At 44.5% G+C, this 16,765-nt stretch overlaps 1 protein-coding gene across 2 annotated transcripts; it reads right to left on the bottom strand.

The window, feature by feature from the left end:
• Nucleotides 1-5,648: 5,648 nt before the first annotated feature.
• SERPINB12 (serpin family B member 12) lies at nt 5,649-15,068 on the bottom strand. Of its 2 annotated transcripts, none has more exons than XM_053664126.1 (7): nt 14,886-15,068; nt 13,787-13,918; nt 12,953-13,093; nt 11,605-11,722; nt 8,176-8,318; nt 7,007-7,174; nt 5,649-6,053 (listed from the first exon to the last, which is right to left on the bottom strand). In XM_053664126.1, the coding sequence occupies exons 1-7, from the start codon at nt 15,051-15,053 to the stop codon at nt 5,649-5,651; spliced, it is 1,275 nt and encodes a 424-aa protein (XP_053520101.1). In that variant the 5' UTR covers nt 15,054-15,068. The 2 variants fall into 2 exon arrangements, with proteins under 2 accessions (XP_053520101.1, XP_053520100.1); XM_053664125.1 differs by having other exon boundaries at nt 13,844-13,918; nt 14,886-15,053.
• Nucleotides 15,069-16,765: the final 1,697 nt, after the last annotated feature.

Below are 16,765 nucleotides of genomic sequence, written 5' to 3'. Positions count from 1 at the left end.
CAAAATACCTGAACAAGAATCCCCATCTTCGGCTCTGCTGCTTTGGGTTAGGGTAGCTGACCTGACCCCTTCACTGGTTGTACTCTCCAGAAATTCCCTTACAACTCTTGCATATATTCATTCTTCTCCAGAAAAATTTTTGAATCAGTTTATCAAGGCCTCTGGGGCTTTCAACTGGAACTCTTTAGAACTGATATGTTAAGGGGGAGGGGGGAATTTTCATCTTTCCATATTGAGCCAGGAACGTGCTCACCTTTCAAGTCCTTCAATAGCATTTATAGGTAGAAAGAAATGGAGAGGCTTCTCTTTTGCTGAAAAATCAAAGGAAGCAGCACACTGTCACTGCGTCCGTTCAAATTGAACCAGAGACCTGAGTAAGTGCAATAAGGTAATTGATTCATTAATCCATTAGTTAATTACTTAAAAGTCGAGACTCAAATGAAAAAAATTATCTTCCACAAGGGAATCAACACGTACTTTATGAGAATCAAAAAGTAAGCTTGCCAAGACTGATGAATACAAGGTCGATTAAAAAAATCGAATACTTTTTATATACTAGCAACATACATCTAGAAAGTGGAAATGTTTTAAATGACAGATGTGCAAGTCCCAACCTAGGAAAAGACTGAACACGGTACAGAGAAATTAAGAAGACCTGAGCAAATGGAGATATTTTATTTATAGTTTGGAAGATTCCACATTGTAAAGATGTCAGTTCCCTCAAAATTGTTCACTACAATTCTAATGAAATCCAGGAGGTTTTGTTTTGTTTTGTTTTTCAAAAAAATTGACTAGCCAATTCTAAATGCATATGAAATAGCAGACAGCGTAGCACAGGCCAAACACTCACAGAGAAGGAGGAAGGGTTCCTGTCGTGTAGTAAGACTGGTCATTAAATGACTGTGTGTGGCTTGGCCTGTCATTAAGTGATTAAGTGTGGTTTCGGCAAAGGAGAGGCTGGGGCACGCATCTGCACCAGGTGCATGCCAGCCTGTTTGGAGAAGCGTCTCTGCAGAGCAGTGGGGAAAGGTGGTCCTTCCCACCCCTCGTGCTCGGTCAGCAGGGCGCCCAGGCAGGTGAGAATAAATGCTGACTACTGTCTCAGACCACACACAAAACACACACAAGTGCTGGCGTGAACAGTAAGGATGGCTATTGATTACCAATACTGCCGTCACACTTGAGTTTAGTTTGTGTGGATATACGTTTTAGTTTCATAGTTTTTTCTTCCCCTCAGAATGGCAACTATTTCTCTACGTCTTCTTGTCGGCTTACACGGAAGTCTAAACCCATTCTGATTCTCGTTCCATTGTAGAAAGTCTATCTGTTTTCATCACAAAGCATCTTGAACACTTTCTTTTCTCTGAGATCTGTAACTTGCCACAGTGGGGAAGTGTAGGTTTTTAAGGAGCCCTCTTGGGCTTCATGACTTTTTTCAGTTCTGTACAATTTTCTTTTCTTACATCTTTGAGTACTTCTTGCCAACCCCTCAGAACTCTCTTCCCGAAATCTTCCTTGATGAATGTTGGGGTGTCTAAAACTACCCTGCATGGCTCTGAACAATTTTAAGTACTTTATCTTTTTTTCTGAGTTTGGTAGAATTCCACGATTCATCTTCCAGCAGACTTTTCAGCTGTGTTCATTCTGCAACTCAGTCAACTTACCAACTTTTTGTCACAATTGTTTATTTCTAAAAACTCTAAATAAATATTTCATAATTCTCTATTCTTATGGTATGTTTTATTGTCTCTTGTTTGATCCATTAACTCTGTTGAGGCTGATTCCTTTCTTTTGAATGTTTCCTTCCAACACTTGGTAGTCTGGGTCATACGTTTCTCTGTCTTCGAGATTCCCATTAGACTGCCTCTGAATGCTGTGTTGTGGTTGCCACCTCCTGCATGGGCAGTTTAGGAGTGGGAGGACCCACGGTGCTTCCAGGCAAGGGTACCAGTGGCTTATAACCACTACGTGGGAACTTGGCCCCACTGGGTAATGGCAGTCACCTGGGGCCCTGCTAGGCTTCTGTGACTCAAGCAGGCACACCTACTGCTCCCGCCTGGGGACAAAGACCTCGTCGTTGCCGCCCAGCGTCAGTCAGGGAGAGGAAGGTGCACACCTTACTGACCTAGCTACTCCCACTGAAGTGCTGCCCGAACCTGTCCTCGTGATGGTTAACCTGCCTCATACCTCCTCCTGCTTCCTGAATTTTCTACTTCCAAACTGAAAGAACTCCTGCACTCTCAATTCTATTGGCTACCTAAAACTTTATCTTGGGGGACCCTGACACAGCTTACCCTTTATAAGTAAATTTTCCTTTTTGCTCAAAGTTCACACATGCAAAATAAAGAAGTGGACATAAATGACCTCTGGTATTCTTTATTTCTACTTGGAAGGATAGATAGAGCCATGGTTGGTAATCCAAGGTATAATATCTGTCAAACAGCCTGGTTCAAATCCTTGTTCAACCATTTGCCATCTGAGAGATCTCACACAAATGGCTTCATCTCTCTGTGCCTCGGTTTCCTCATCTGTTAAATGTGACTAATTACCTCTCAGAGTGACTGAGAGAATCAAATAGGCTGATTTATAGCAAGGTCTTCCATCAATACCAGTTCACAATAAGTATGAGAAGTATGCAATAAATATGAGGTATTATGTTCCAATTCAATGATTTCAAAGCTGGAACCATATTCTGGATACTGAAACTCACCACATGCCTGGACCAAATGTAAAAAAAGAAAAAAAATTATTGCTAAAGGGAAGCATCCCTGCTGCCAATTATTTGGGGACATCATTAGAAGTCAAATTAAAAGTTTTCCTTCTTCCGTTGGTTGTCGGTTGAAATCATATTTCCTCTGGTGGAATTTCCTTACTAATTTTTGGGAATCTTTGACAGTTTTGGATTCTGCTCAAAGCAACAAGAATTGAATCCCAGTCCCTGTGATCTTTACAGCCCCGTGCTCGGCAGTGGGGTTAAACATATCACACTCACACATGCAAAAATACACCAGAGAAGGACTTTCCATTACATTCACAAATTGGCTCAGTGGGAAATTGTTTAATCAAGTGTTTTCTCCTCAAACTTCTACACTAGGTTTTATTTTCTTCAGAAATGTAACACAAAGTTCTGAGGCCTATCAATTATTTATCCTTTGTAAGCACATTTTCTTTTATGCTCAAATGCTAATAGAATTATTTTTTCAACTTCTTAAAATTAATTTTTAAAGGTTCTTAGGATGTTCATCTCTGCCTATTTTTCTTGGAAATCAGTGTAACCAGGTTACTATCCAAGTGAAGGAAGTTTTCTTCAATTCTATCTTTGATTATTGATTTCATGCCAATCACTCTGCTTCCTTTCTCAGAAATACCATAATTCTTGGGTGTACTTTCTGTTCTCTCTTTGGATACACCAACACCCCTCCTGTTATTTCCTGTACATTCTAAGACAACCACACCCTGCTCATCACTAATTACATTTTCCAGTGTATCAGTTTTGCTTCTTCATTACCTCTAAACTCTATTTAAATTCCGCTGTTGCAGTTTTAGTTTCCTACCAGTCTCCTTACATTTTGTTCCATTCTCTCGCATCTTACCACAGTTTATCTTCATGGAGTTCCCTTCCAGTTCCACAGCCACCTGCCTTCTATTTGTGCTTTTTGAATCCTGTTGACCTTCTAATTCTTGCCATAGGTCTTTTTCTGAAGTCTCGTCTTTTGTCTGTACCATGACGTATCCGGTCCTTATTGGACACTATTTTTTCATAATGCTATACCGTTTGCCCATTTATTAACCTTGGACATGGGCTGATGTGTTCAGAACTTATGCCAACAGGAGGTCTGCAGGTTTCTATAAGCCCCACTGTTGTACATTTATTTGGTTGCTTCTTAAATCGCTCTTCCCCATCTCCAGCTAAAACACTGTGTGATGCATGTTATGGACAACATTATTTAGAAGGGAAATGGTGTATTAGAACATGAGAATATTTAAATTAAATATTAAGGATAGAGAATACATTGGTGAAAAGTGTGCACCTATGGGATAAGTTTCGTGTTATTTTATTGAAGAAAAGAAAAGACCAAGACAGTGGCTTGGGGAAGACAAGAATACAGTGTGAGCAACGTGGATGAAGTTGGCACTCAGCTGTGGAACAAAGGAATCCACTAAGACAACTACACACTCCTTCCCCCTGCCGCCCCAGGTACAGGTCCTGTGCCACAGGTTAATGACACTGTAGTGAAGAGAAATAAACAGTATCAGGGATGAAACCACATGTGTTCTGGGCAGCTCCAGGAAAAACTGGCAGGGGTGGGTGGAGTCTGAAGGGGAGTTATGTATTAGATCGTGTATGGAATCATAAGGAGGACTCGGGTTGAGGTAAAACAGAATGTCCAGAGCCTGGGAATTAAAGAATTGGCCTGTCAGCATAAATGAATCAACTAGTTTGACATCTCCTTTGCTGTGCTTGTCCTGCAACATCGCTGGAAGGAGGAAACTGAGCTAAACATGGAGTTCTCTCCCCGGAGTTTCACGCTCTGGCTGGTTTTCTAGCAGTTACAGCAGCGCCTCTGCCTGTCTTATTGAAGGGTCAGTCCTGCCAGTGGGAATAGGTCAAGGAATCAAGAGCTCCCAATCGAGTGTAGCTCTGCTGGAGGGTTACAGTGAGTTTCTCCGCCTCTGGCCTGACTCTGATGCTCCAAACAAAGAAATTAGATGAATATACAAACCCAAACATGGCCAAATGCACAGGAAATATTCTCTGTGCAAAATGGGTGCTGGTTGGTGCAGTTTTACACCTTTGAGCTCTCACTGAAATCCACCCCCATCCCCTGCTTCCTCCCGAGGGAGAAGCCCCTTACAGGGCATCTTTCAGGCAGTAGAAGATAGAAGAGGAAGACACATCTTGCCCAGTGACACACTACAACTTTTTAAAATATTTTATTTATTTATTTTTAGAGAGACGGGAAGGGAAGGAGAAAGAGTGGGAGAGAAACGTCAGTGCGTGGTTGCCTTTCATGTGTCCCCTGCTGGGAACTGGCCTGCAACCCAGGCATGTGCCCTGACTGTGAATTGAACTGGCGACCCTTTGCTTCACAGGCCTGTGCTCAATCCACTGAGCTACACCAGCTGGGACGCTACACCAACTGGGACTCTGCACCACAATTTTAACTGCCATAGAAACAGAGCCCCATTTCCAAAACACATTCAGTTTAAACATTCTCTCTTGCCACCCGTGTTAAAGTGCTCTCTGAGTTTGCCATCTCCTAGAAGTGGTCTAATGATTTGAACTTTCAGAGTTCCCTCATGAGGAGGTAGGTGACTTAAAGTCAGTATCACTGATGACAATGTTGACCTTCAGGTCACAGAGGGTGAACTTTTTTTATATGCTTGAAAGTTCAGTGTGGTGAGAGGTGAGGGAGGGAAGGAGCAAGGACCCTTTGATGCTAATGGACTTAGATGAAAATCAGCTACAGGGTGAGAAAAAGAGCAGGATAAAGCCCAGGCCAGTGGCTGGAGGAAGGGAGCGTGGTGCTGTGATGAAATTCCACCAGCTTTAGATAGTAGCAAAAGCACAACAGGCCACGTTGGGCCAGGGGCAGAGTGCACTGCCATGTTCTTCCAGCTCCCCGGAACTAGACAGTGTGTTCCTTTCAAGGGGAGCAGAACCTGCCATAGAAGAGAATGGTTTGGGTTTTGTTGTGTCTGATGAAAAAGAGAAAAGGGCGATTGGCGTTAAAGGTCTCCCAGGACGGTGAAGACATTACGCTGCCAACAGCCCCACTGGCTCCGACGGCCTGGGTGCCATTTTCATCCACCTCCACGAAGGTCTTATGGACGACCTTAGACAGGTACAACCTGGGGTTTGGAGAGATTCCAGTAAGATCAGCCTTCTTTTCATCGAAGACATCTGTGATGCCCATGTTTTGGAGAATAGAATTGAGATCGTAGCTGTCTTCCAGGGTGAACTGGGGAAAGGAGACAGCTACTCTTTTTTCTGACATATTTTCGGAGCTGCTCCAGGCCACTATTTTTTCATAGGTGATATTCCTTTCAAGCTGCAAGAGGAATAAAAGAATGGTTGAGGGTCAGATTATCAGCCTGCAAAGAAAGCCCCAATTACTTCTCAGGGCCTGAGAGTACATCAACAGTTAGTAACAACTTTCAAGTTTTTTTCCTACCCCTCAACCTACTCTGACTTCATTTAAATCCCCTCCAAGCAAACTTCTTTTCTCTATAGGAGTTGCAGGAAAATTTGACTTCCAGTGTTCTTTGGGGTCTGACAGACTAGTGTTCAAAGCTCAGCAAAGCTCAGCTGATTAAGCTGGGTGAGCATGACCAAGCCTTGACATTGGAAGTTTAATCTCTTCTACAAAACAAAGATAAGACCATTAGGCTCTTCGAGGGTTAAACGAAATAATGTGGTTAAAGTACTTAACCTAGTGAAGGCACATGATAAATTTTGGATAATGGTTATTACTGTAATTACTATCCAGCATTTCTCTCTCTCACTTTCTCCCTCTGCCTCTCTCTCTCTCTCTCTCTCTCTTCACCCCACAGGACATGTAGCTGAGCTTCCACAGCCTTCATTAATTCCCACATCACAGAATCTATTCTAGCATCAGAACCTCCACTGCCTTCAAGGCACAAACACCCTGAAGCAGGATTCAGCTACAGTCTTTAACTGACCTACAGTCTGCATAGGAGGCCAGCAGTCAGGATGTTCAAGGGGAAGGAAAAGCTCTTTCATCTATAGCAATTTCCAAGTCACTCCTCATCCATACGGAATGCAGTGAGATTAGAGTGGAAAGCCTTGGCCTCCAGGCCTGGCATTTGTCCTTTTCTAGCAAATGAGGAGTAACTAGGTCATCGGATTCAGAGTCTCGTGTATTTTTTGCTGAGCTCTGACTGCTCGAGCACCTCCCTGCCTCAGGAGGGTAGGTGGTAGATGGCGCTCTCTCCAAAGATCTGTAATGAGACCTGCTGGAGAGACAGGAAAATGAAGGCTTACCTCCTGTAGGCCCGCCAGGTTATCCTCAGAGGGAGACGGCAGGATGACGAACATGCTGAGCTTGCCTTGGATGTACTGCATTTCAAGGATCTGTGCCCTCACCTCCTCGATGAAGCCCACTCTAAAGACACCCTTTTGGTTCATCATCTTCACGGTCTTCTTTTCATTCTGTAGCGAACAAGGAAGAAAGTCACAGGACTGCCACAATAAGCTCACAAACTCACCTGGTCCTTGACCTCCCTGAAAACAAAGGTCCCTTAAGATGAGCAGGGCCTTCACCAGATGTTCTGAGCCACACCAGTGACCCAGCCTATGAGTCATGTGCCTGTTGGTCAGCTGGCCCTTACTTTGCCAACACCTCCTCTTCCTGTGGTTTTAATGGTTCCTCAGTTCTCAGGACCATTTGTTGGTAGATTTTCTGTCCTGGCGCCTACCCACAGCCTAGTTGCCAGAAGTAAGCCCTGCAGCTCTCTCTCTGTCTTTTATTCCTCAGCTACCCCGACCTGATGGCCTCATGCGACTCCTGCCCCCGTTGGACCAAATCCCCACACCACAGGACCAACAGGACCCTTGGTTAAATGATCATCTATCTACACAGTAAATGACAACACAGACTTCCATCTGAGGAAAGGGCACAGCCCTAGACTTCTTAAACCTCCTAATAACCTCACAGGGGGGGGGGGGGAACCATCAGTCTACAGATGAGGACATGGAGCCCTTGAGAATGAATGACACAGCTGCCAAGTGCTACCCTGGGGACTGACGCCTCCCTTTCTTTCTATTCTGCAGCCTGGAGGCTTAGAACATGGGTATTTTTAGGCCCACACAGATGTGAATCCTAATGCATGGATTTAGCTAGGTAACTTCACCTTCGCATTTTTTCCCCTCGGCTCCTAAGTGGGAGTAATAATAATAACACCCATTTTCATAATGTGATTTTAGGGAACAAATGAAATAACAAAACAGAAAATGCTCCATGTAATGCCTGGCGCACAAATGCTCAATAAACTTCAGACACTGATTTTTGGTAATAGCAAAAGTGTTCTTGTCACCAGTGTAAGCTGCCACCCAGAGGCTTAAGTCTTAGATTTGCAGGTACAAACAGCAAACCGTTCTCAATGGAAACCGCAAGGGGACCATCTAGGAAGCCACGTGGTCTGACATGGTACCTTGTTCAGCGAGAAAGACGCGTCAACCGTGCTCTCACTTTCAAAGTATTTCTCCCACTTGGCCTTGAAGTACACGGCATTCACCAGCACAAGCACAGTTGAGTTGTTAATGGTGTCCTTGCTGAAGAGGTCCTTGATTTTACCTAAGAAAATTGTTTTTCCAGAGAATACCTTGAATATGAATTGCACCAAAAGTATTTATGTAGACAGATTTTTTTCATGCAGCTTAACATCCCCAGAGCTAGAGAGTGTCTCATTCAAGAGCTAACCCCAGAAAAGTAAACCACCCAGAGTCCTAGGTGGGGTAGGGGTGGAGGTTAGGTTGGGAGCCGGGGAGGGGGAGGGATCCAATTCAGAGACCAGTCGCTGAGGGACTTTCTCCCTATCACTATGAGTGGAGCTTGGCTTCAGCTGCCGTATGCCCTGATTTATCCTTCAAAGTAGCGATCCTGCCACCTGATCACATTATAACGTCCTGGAGAAAAAGGACTATTGTGTAAACTTTCTGTCCCACACACTCATCAGAGCAGCATACATATGCTTACATATAAACAAAACTGCTTCTAAAAACACAAGGCAATGATATAAAACCTATTTTACAAGGACTTTCCCATGCCCTCTCTCATTCCATCCAACATCAATAATGAAAAAGAGATATTATTATCTCTTCTTTATCAGAGGAGAAACGACAGCCCCTGAGAGATGAGGCCACACAGCCACAAAGCAGGAAAGCTGGATGAGATCCATCCTGGAACCTTCCTTTCCACTCCTGGCTCAGCTCTGGGCTCCTTCCACAGTAACCCCTCCCTAAGGCAGACTGGGCGAGCCCGCGGCTAGCTGGCAATGGTTCATTTTCAGCACGCATCCTTTTCTGCCTCCAAACACCAAATCATCAATGCCATTACTTGAATGCATGCCTAGGTCTTAAGATGAGAAAACCCTTCCACCTCAAAAAGATTTCCACTTAAATCTCATACTAACACCTTATTTTGTCATCATCTACTCTGGGGGAGTTAACTAAGAAGAAACTAGATAGTTGTACCTTAATATAAAGTTTTTTAGTGAACCGGCTTTCCTCTTGACAACTGAGTGCAACCCCGAAGGCATGGAGTTTTTGTGGCATGGGAAAGAAGTGAGGAGGCATAATTTTGGAGTTTGGGTATGTCCCCCAAGGAAAGGCCAGGCAAGGGCAGCCCAGCACAAAGCCAGTGTTAGGAAGACAGGAGATAGGGCATCTCCCCAGGCAGGAGAATCTTCACTTGAAAAAGTACATTAAACCTTTGACCTCTGTTGTAAGCAGAACTGAATGGCGTGTCAGAGAGGTGATTTCTTTATTTGCACTCAGAGACTCTCTCTGCTTTTCATTTTAGATTTTATTTTGTTTGGTTTTTTTTTTATTTTTAGAGAGAGGGCAAGGAAGAGAGAGAGAGAGAGATTGATGTGAGAGAAAAACATTAATTGGTTGCCTCTCGTACAGGCTCTAAATGGGGACCAAACCTGCAACCCAGGCATGTGCCCAGACCAGGCATCGAACCAGTGACCTTTAGTTTTGTGGGATGATACCCAACCAACTGAGCCACATTGGTCAAAGCTGCTTTTCATTTAAAAAAATTAAGATTTCATGTTAAATTGCTATGGGTCATTCCTGATGACTCTTGGACTCTCATTAAACAATCCATCCTCTGTACAAGCATTTGGTAAAATCCTTCTGGTCTACCCCTTAATATCTCTCACACCCATCCACCTCTCACCATTGCCATGACCACCACGTGGTCCAAGCCACCAGCACCTCCCTCCAAGTCTTCTGCAGTGTTGCTCTCACTCTGCCATTGGCACCCACATCCATCCAGTCCTGTCCACCTCCAATCTGTCCTCCAGTCCACGATCAGAGATGTCTTTTAAAAGACATGCTCCCTGTCTTCAACCTCCTCTGGCTTCCTTTTGTTCTTTGTTCACCGTGTGAATCCATTCTGAAAACTTTTATACTTGTGTGGGTTCTCACTAAGACAATGTGACTTTATGTATTAATTATCAGTAAACATAAGACACTGAAACATATTGTAGATTTAAAGCTCCCTACGCCTCAATTAAAGAATAGTTTCTAAGCGTGCTAAGTTATTTTTGTTGTATGCTAGTTATTCTAAGTCCAGGAGATGGGGTCCCAAGTATTTCTAATGTGACAGAGAGACCAATCCCAATGTAAGTGGGTATTTTAGAGGAAAGATGAGTTATTGATTCTATGTTTTCAGTGCTGAAAACCTTGGCGTGGCTCAAAAAATGGAAGTGATCATGCTCTCAAAATGACATACTAAACTCTAATGAAAGCATGAGCAGCATCAGAAATATTGAAACAAGAAACAGAACCTACTAGAAGGAACTATCCAGAGCATGAAGTTACAGGTTCCATTTACTAAAGAAAACACAAATTATGGCATTTTATGGAAGGGAAACATCTTGCTCCATCATTGTACAGATGTGGCTCCTGAGAACCAGAAAGCTCATCAACCCCAAGATCATTTAACTAATTTAGCCACTGTCAGCCCCAGTTTCCTGCAGTTTCTATTTTGGTTTTTAATGCAAACATCACAGCAGTGAAGACCCTGTACTTCCCCAAGTTAAGTTCAGAGGCAAGAGATAGGCAACATATAGAGATTGATACTATTCTGATGTAGCACAATTTATGTCTTTTTTGGAACAACCACGAAAGTGAGACACTGAAGAAAACATTAGAAAGAGGACAATGAAGAGTAGAGGGTAGATGAAGTTCAGTGCTCAGAGGGGTCATGGCTGAGTTCTTCGGTAGCCCGGCAAGAGTGTTTGATGGGCGGGGCTGCAAGCAAGTCAAGCAGGGAGGCCGATTTTATTTCATTGAGACACGTGACCGGGGGAGGAGGGGTGTTGCTCCTGTTCACACAGTCCATTTAAGAGACTTCCATTTTGCTGGGAGCTGGATAAAGTTGGAAGGGGAGTTTCATATTTAAAAATAATTGCATTTATAGTGAACTCAAGTTTTCACCGCTCATCCCTATGGTAAATCCCCCTTCACTCAGAACACCTGTGTTTCTAGTGAAAAGTTGATACAAATGCAGCTTTTATTATTTCCATGTCCCTCTGAATAACTAGATTCTCCTCACAAGCTCTTTATTGACCCTTCAAAAGAAATGGATATAGTTAACGTCCTGATGGGCATGGTGCTTGGCCGAAAGGTATGTCACCTATACGATGGAATAGAGAGTGACAATCGGTGACTGTCGTAACTAAGCATTTTAACTGTTTGAAAGGTGCACAAGAAGCGCTGGACCCAGTTATCGGACCTGAAGCACAGGGGGGCGTCTGGTCCCTGACAGTCAAGGAACCTGAAAGCGGGGCTGACCCTTCCGCTGTGAGATGGAAAGCCAGGCCGCGGACAGTGCATCGGGGCTTTCTTACCTTGGGACTGAGACTCCACCCAGAAGTTAATCTCTTGTCTGGACTTCTCAGTGTCTTTCCGGAAGTCAACACTTTCGATGGTTGTGTGATAAAATTGAACCACACCATCTGAGTACTCCTGTCAAATTAGAATAAAAGGAAAATAAATCGAAGGACAGAAGCCTCTATTTATGCTAACAGTTGGCAGTCGAGCAGTCATGTGCCTCGTCGTTCACACCGGATGCACGTCGGCCTCTGTCTACCCCCCAGTCCACTTAGCCAGAATCTCTGTGGTTGCTATGGTGACAGCCAAGCGTATAGAAAGCTTATTATGGGCCGGTCCAGAGTTATAATGGCACATGGCCTCCCTACCAGGTGTCGTCGCGCGCAAGATACAGATCAAGGAACTTGATGACTTAACTCTAAATAGTTTCTATTTAAAAAAATTAAAACTGTTTAGTGGTTACAGAGTTTCTGACTGAGGGGACAAAAAGTTTTAGAAATACGAAGACGATGACTCAACGCTGTGAATGTAATTAATGCCACTGAGTTGTAGATTTAAACATAGTTAAAGTAGACATGTGTATATTATAGATATTATAAAATTTTGTCAAAAATTAATAATGGGGTATGCCCAAACCATTGATGTGTACATTTTTACTAAGTGAATTGTATGATACGTGCATTTCCATCTCAGTAAAGCCAGTTTTCAAAGAACAGCATGTAAAAAATCGCACTTCCATCGTAAGAAAACTGGTTATCTCGGTCAAAGCAGGGGCCCCGTGCCTTACCAGGCCAGCCCCAACCAGCTGTGCGCGCCTGCGCCGTTGCCACGCCCCTCCAGGTCACTGCCATGGATGTGGCTCCTTCTAGTGGTGACAGAGGAGACTGAAGCCCGGATTCGGAGGAAGCTTGCTCGGGCGACAAAGCGCTGTGGCCGCAGAGACAAATCTGCCTTTGGCTCCAAATCCAGTCTCCTCCTCCTACACTAGCCCACTTCTTAAGGGAGTGCCATTTCTCGGGGCGGGGGGGGGGGGGGGGGGGAGCAACTGAAAGGGGGGCTACCAAGTCCCTCTACCAGGTCCCTTGACTGGGAAAGAGGTCACAGCAGAGAATAGCATTACCAAACCCACACACACGCTGAAGGCCGTGAGTCACGTGCCCCTCTTTCCACTCACAAGAAGCCTCGTGAACTGTTCCAGTTGGAAACTGGGAGGAGGGCCCCAGAAGGTGTGGGCCAAGAGGTGAGTCCTGGGCCTCCCACCAGCCTGCGGCACGTGTGCTGTCCAAGTGTCCGCGTTGGGGCTGGCCTGTGATTTTCGCCCCGTACGTCCCGGAGACCTCAAAAGGTCGTTCTTGCCCAACTCACCGGACAGATTGGAAATTCCTGCTCTCCGTAGAGCCGGTTCGCGATGCTCAGGGTGTAAGCAGCTTTGATTCTATCTAATCTGGAGAGAAGCTGCCCAAAGCAGTAACTGAGACGCACACTTTCATCCTCAGAAGACCCCGCCTAACAAAAGAAGAAACAAACTGTGATCTTAATCAGCTAAAAGCACATTGTCTTTTGGCTTTGTTACCACGTGAGGGACAAGATGAGGAGAGAAGAAGGGAGAGAGCCGGAGGTCCTGGTGGGAGGTCCTCCGTGAGCACTGGGTCTGCAGGGCTGGGCCAGGCGCCTCCTGCTTCAGGTCCCTACACCCCATTTTTTCTCCGCATTCAAAAGATGCAAGGAAGAAACCATCTTCTCTCCACCTTCCTCTTCAACTTTTTAAGTCTGAGGGATTAATAACCTGGAGAATAGCATTCCTGTCCCTGGTATGAGACAACCAATAAAAGGTGTGCGTGTCAGTACAGATTTCAGCAAGAAATATAACAGGCAAAAGTGGAGGGGAGATGGTAGGAATCCCGCCGGTGATGCCCACCAACCCCTGCCTTTCATCCTCAGCCAGGCCTGGAAAAAGCAGGTGCATAATGGGGCTTGGAGCTAAGCTTCTTTACCATGAACAGAAGCCGCTGGACCCTACTCATGAGGGAAGTAGCGTACAACCAAGAACAAATAAGGCACATAAACAGAAAGGAACTGTGGGCCACCCGGGGTAATTGCTGTCGTCAGAGCAGTGGATGACAGCCAGGAGCAAGCGCCCCTCGGCACCCAGAGGACAGCCAGCGTGAGCAGTCTGTGAGGACCAGGGCAGGGGCTGACGCGGCTCACCTGCGGAGCAGCTCCTTTCGACCCCTCCGGAGAGCTGTGGGCCAGTACCTCCCGCTCCTGGTCTTTCAGACAGGGGTCCCCCGCTTCGCCTTCACTCTGGGAAACCTCGTTGAAGTGGAGGACCTGCGTGAGGATGGCACAGGGTGTCTCAGACAACATGAACAGCACGAAGTCTGGAGAGCTTCGGGGACGTTTTAACACTGTGACAACCACCGAGACCTCCGGTCAAACAAAACAATCAGCCACAGTTGAAAGGAAAGTGGGTATTTCTTCTGACTTGGGTTGTGAGGTGCGATGGAGGAGAGGCCAACGGAGCACCACCCCCACCTGCTTGGGACATGTAAGCACCACTGTGACCAGCCTGAAGGGCCGTCCGGGGTCCCTGAGCCACGTGTGGTCACTGAGCCAGTGTGTACTCACTTCAAAAATACACATCAGATTTTGAAGACTTAACATGAAAAAGAAAGAATGTGAAACATCTCCTGTAATGTTGATCTGATAATATTTTGGATATATTGAGTTAAATAAAATAGATTATTAAAATGAGTCTCACCTACTTTTTTTTACTTTCCTAATATGGCTGCTGAAGAGTTTTAAATCACGTGGACCAAATCCTACACATATCTGACAGTGCCGATCTAGGCCTTCACATCAACAGAGTTAGGACACCAGGAGATGCGTTATCCAGAGCCTCAGGCCAGTAAGGCATCCACCCCTGCTCAGGGTAGGTTTTCTCCCAGTGCCTGGAGAAAAATATGTCTCAAACCTGATCTGGAGGATGCCAATTACAGTCTAAAGCTCAGTTTTGCTAAAGGAATAATATACCAAAAACAAAGTAAATCAAGAAAGTAGAATAACCCTAAACGCATGCTGCCTTAATCCAAGAAGTCACTCCTCTGTATTAGAGACAGCAGCTGGGTTCGGAGATGACCCCTGTGCCATGCGCTAGATCTGGGGAAGTGTAAGACCACCCTCGGGAGCCTGTAGCTTAAGGGGGAGTTGCTCTTGTCACTTCCATCCATTTATTCATTCTACACACAGGGATTAGGGTCCGGCTTGGAGGGTGGACCTGGGGTTACCGTATCTGCACCTGGTCAATCTGATGTGCACTGTCACTTCTGGCCCCCAAACGGACCATGCCAAGGGCAGCTGAGAGGCTCAGAGGACAGAAGAAGATGTTTTTAGAACCATCACTTTTGCTTATCTCTTGAAAAAAGTCAAAGCAAAATTTGGAGTTTGCTGCAATGAGACAATCCATTGTGTAACTGATGATGGTCTAGAACAAATAACAAGAGAGAGAAAATGGTAATCAGAGGAAAACAGGTAAATAAATCTCATTTTAAATACCCAAGATATAACCACAAACAGTTATTCAGTATGTTATTAAAACCTGGGAAGTCAAGTCTTTGTCATCCTGGTGTATAGATAATGATTTTGATAATAATGCAGAGAGGAATCTATTTCCATCGGTGGTGTGAATTAGTTTGCTCAGGCTGCCTTAACAAATTACCATGAACCAGGTGGCTTAAACAACAGGAATTTATTTTTCCCTCAGTTACGGAAGCCAGGTGTTCAAAACCAAGGCGTTGGTGGGATTGGTTTATTCAGGAGGCTCATGAGGAAAATGTTTCATGGCTCTCTCCCAGCTTCTGGTGGTTGCCAGGCACTCCTTGGCTTGTAGAGGCATCATCTTTGCTTCCATTTTCACATGTGTTCTCCCCCATGTCTTCTGTGTGTGCACCCAACCATCCCTTTTCCTGTGAGCACACTAGTCATTGGGTTAAAGCCCACTCTAATCCAGTAGTTTGACCTCATCTTAACCTGACTGTATCTACCAAGACCCTATTTCCAAATAAGATCACATTCACCATTACTAGGGATTAGGACTTAAACACATCTTTGGGGTGAGGGGGTGTCACACATGGTAAAGCTCTGCCCAGTTCATGGGAGAACTTCCTTTATTCGGGTAAAATAAAATCTCAGGATACCATGTCCCCACGGTCAAGTTCCAGCCAAGAAACCCTTCTGCTGATTCTACTTCAGAAAGGTGTCTGCATCTCCCCGAATGTTCTGAGACAGAATATATGTCCTTCAAATTGTCACAGGTCATGTCCTTTGATAAAATTCTCACCTTTGGATTCATTCCCTGTGAAACCTATAGGATTTGAGGCACTTTAGTTAGTCCTTGACATTGTCCAGGAGACAACAAGTTTTTGAAAGGTGCTCAGGGTTTGGAAGTCATTAGGTGTAGCACCTTCTCTTGACAGTGTAGAACCATAGGTACTACAGAACCAAGGTAAGGGAATGACTTTCCCAGAATAGCCCTTGCACCTGACCCCAAAAATCAATTCCAGAAGGGTCAACACAATCTTATGTTAGATCTCACTCTGAACCTATCCCTCTCACATAAAATATTTTTTCCTCTTGTCTTTTTGCTTTTGGATGTTGTGTATTTCCAAGGTGGAAATGTAGGCCCCTTATTTGTGTTTTTATCAGCAGACAGATGGCACAGAGCAAGCATTAAAAAATAGTTACTGCCTTAAACTGAATGGTGTATATTGGTTTCAACATCTTCCCACTTTAATAGATGTCTTTAATCTTTCAAACGTGATTCAAAAACATAACCTGAGGGAATTTTAAAAACATGCTGCATATGTCTTTACATCTACACTGGAAAACATCCTTCAAACAAAGAAATCACTATTTGACTATGTCTGAACTCTGATTGCTGATGTAGGCTCTCTTAATAGGGCTACAACTTGAAAAACTTGTATACAAAAACTCAGTAATCACCATTTTCAAACAGACTTGAAATAACCTTTTAAAACAGTAAGGTCCCTCAGAAATCTATTTAGCTCAAGGAATCCACGAAACCCAATTATAAATGACTTTGTAATAATAGTGACCATTTACCCTGAGCCTACAACGTTCCTGCCACCTCGCAAATACTGTCTCCAATTTTCAAACAAT

The sequence above is a fragment of the Artibeus jamaicensis genome, unplaced genomic scaffold, assembly GCF_021234435.1.
Source record: "Artibeus jamaicensis isolate MK-2021 breed Jamaican fruit bat unplaced genomic scaffold, CSHL_Jam_final contig_354, whole genome shotgun sequence".
Lineage (NCBI taxonomy): Eukaryota > Metazoa > Chordata > Mammalia > Chiroptera > Phyllostomidae > Artibeus > Artibeus jamaicensis.
This window is presented reverse-complemented; position numbering and strand designations above follow the sequence as displayed.

Bases quoted from the DNA above. Each gene is read 5' to 3' on its own strand.
- SERPINB12 (XM_053664126.1), bottom strand. From the start codon at position 15,053: ATGGATTGTCTCATTGCAGCAAACTCCAAATTTTGCTTTGACTTTTTT. The intron at 13,094-13,786 runs GTCAGCCCCTGC...TTCTTTTGTTAG, and splicing joins CTGCTCCGCAGGTGAGCCGC to GCGGGGTCTTCTGAGGATGA. The intron at 8,319-11,604 runs GTAAGAAAGCCC...CAATTTTCTTAG, and splicing joins GGTGGAGTCTCAGTCCCAAG to GTAAAATCAAGGACCTCTTC.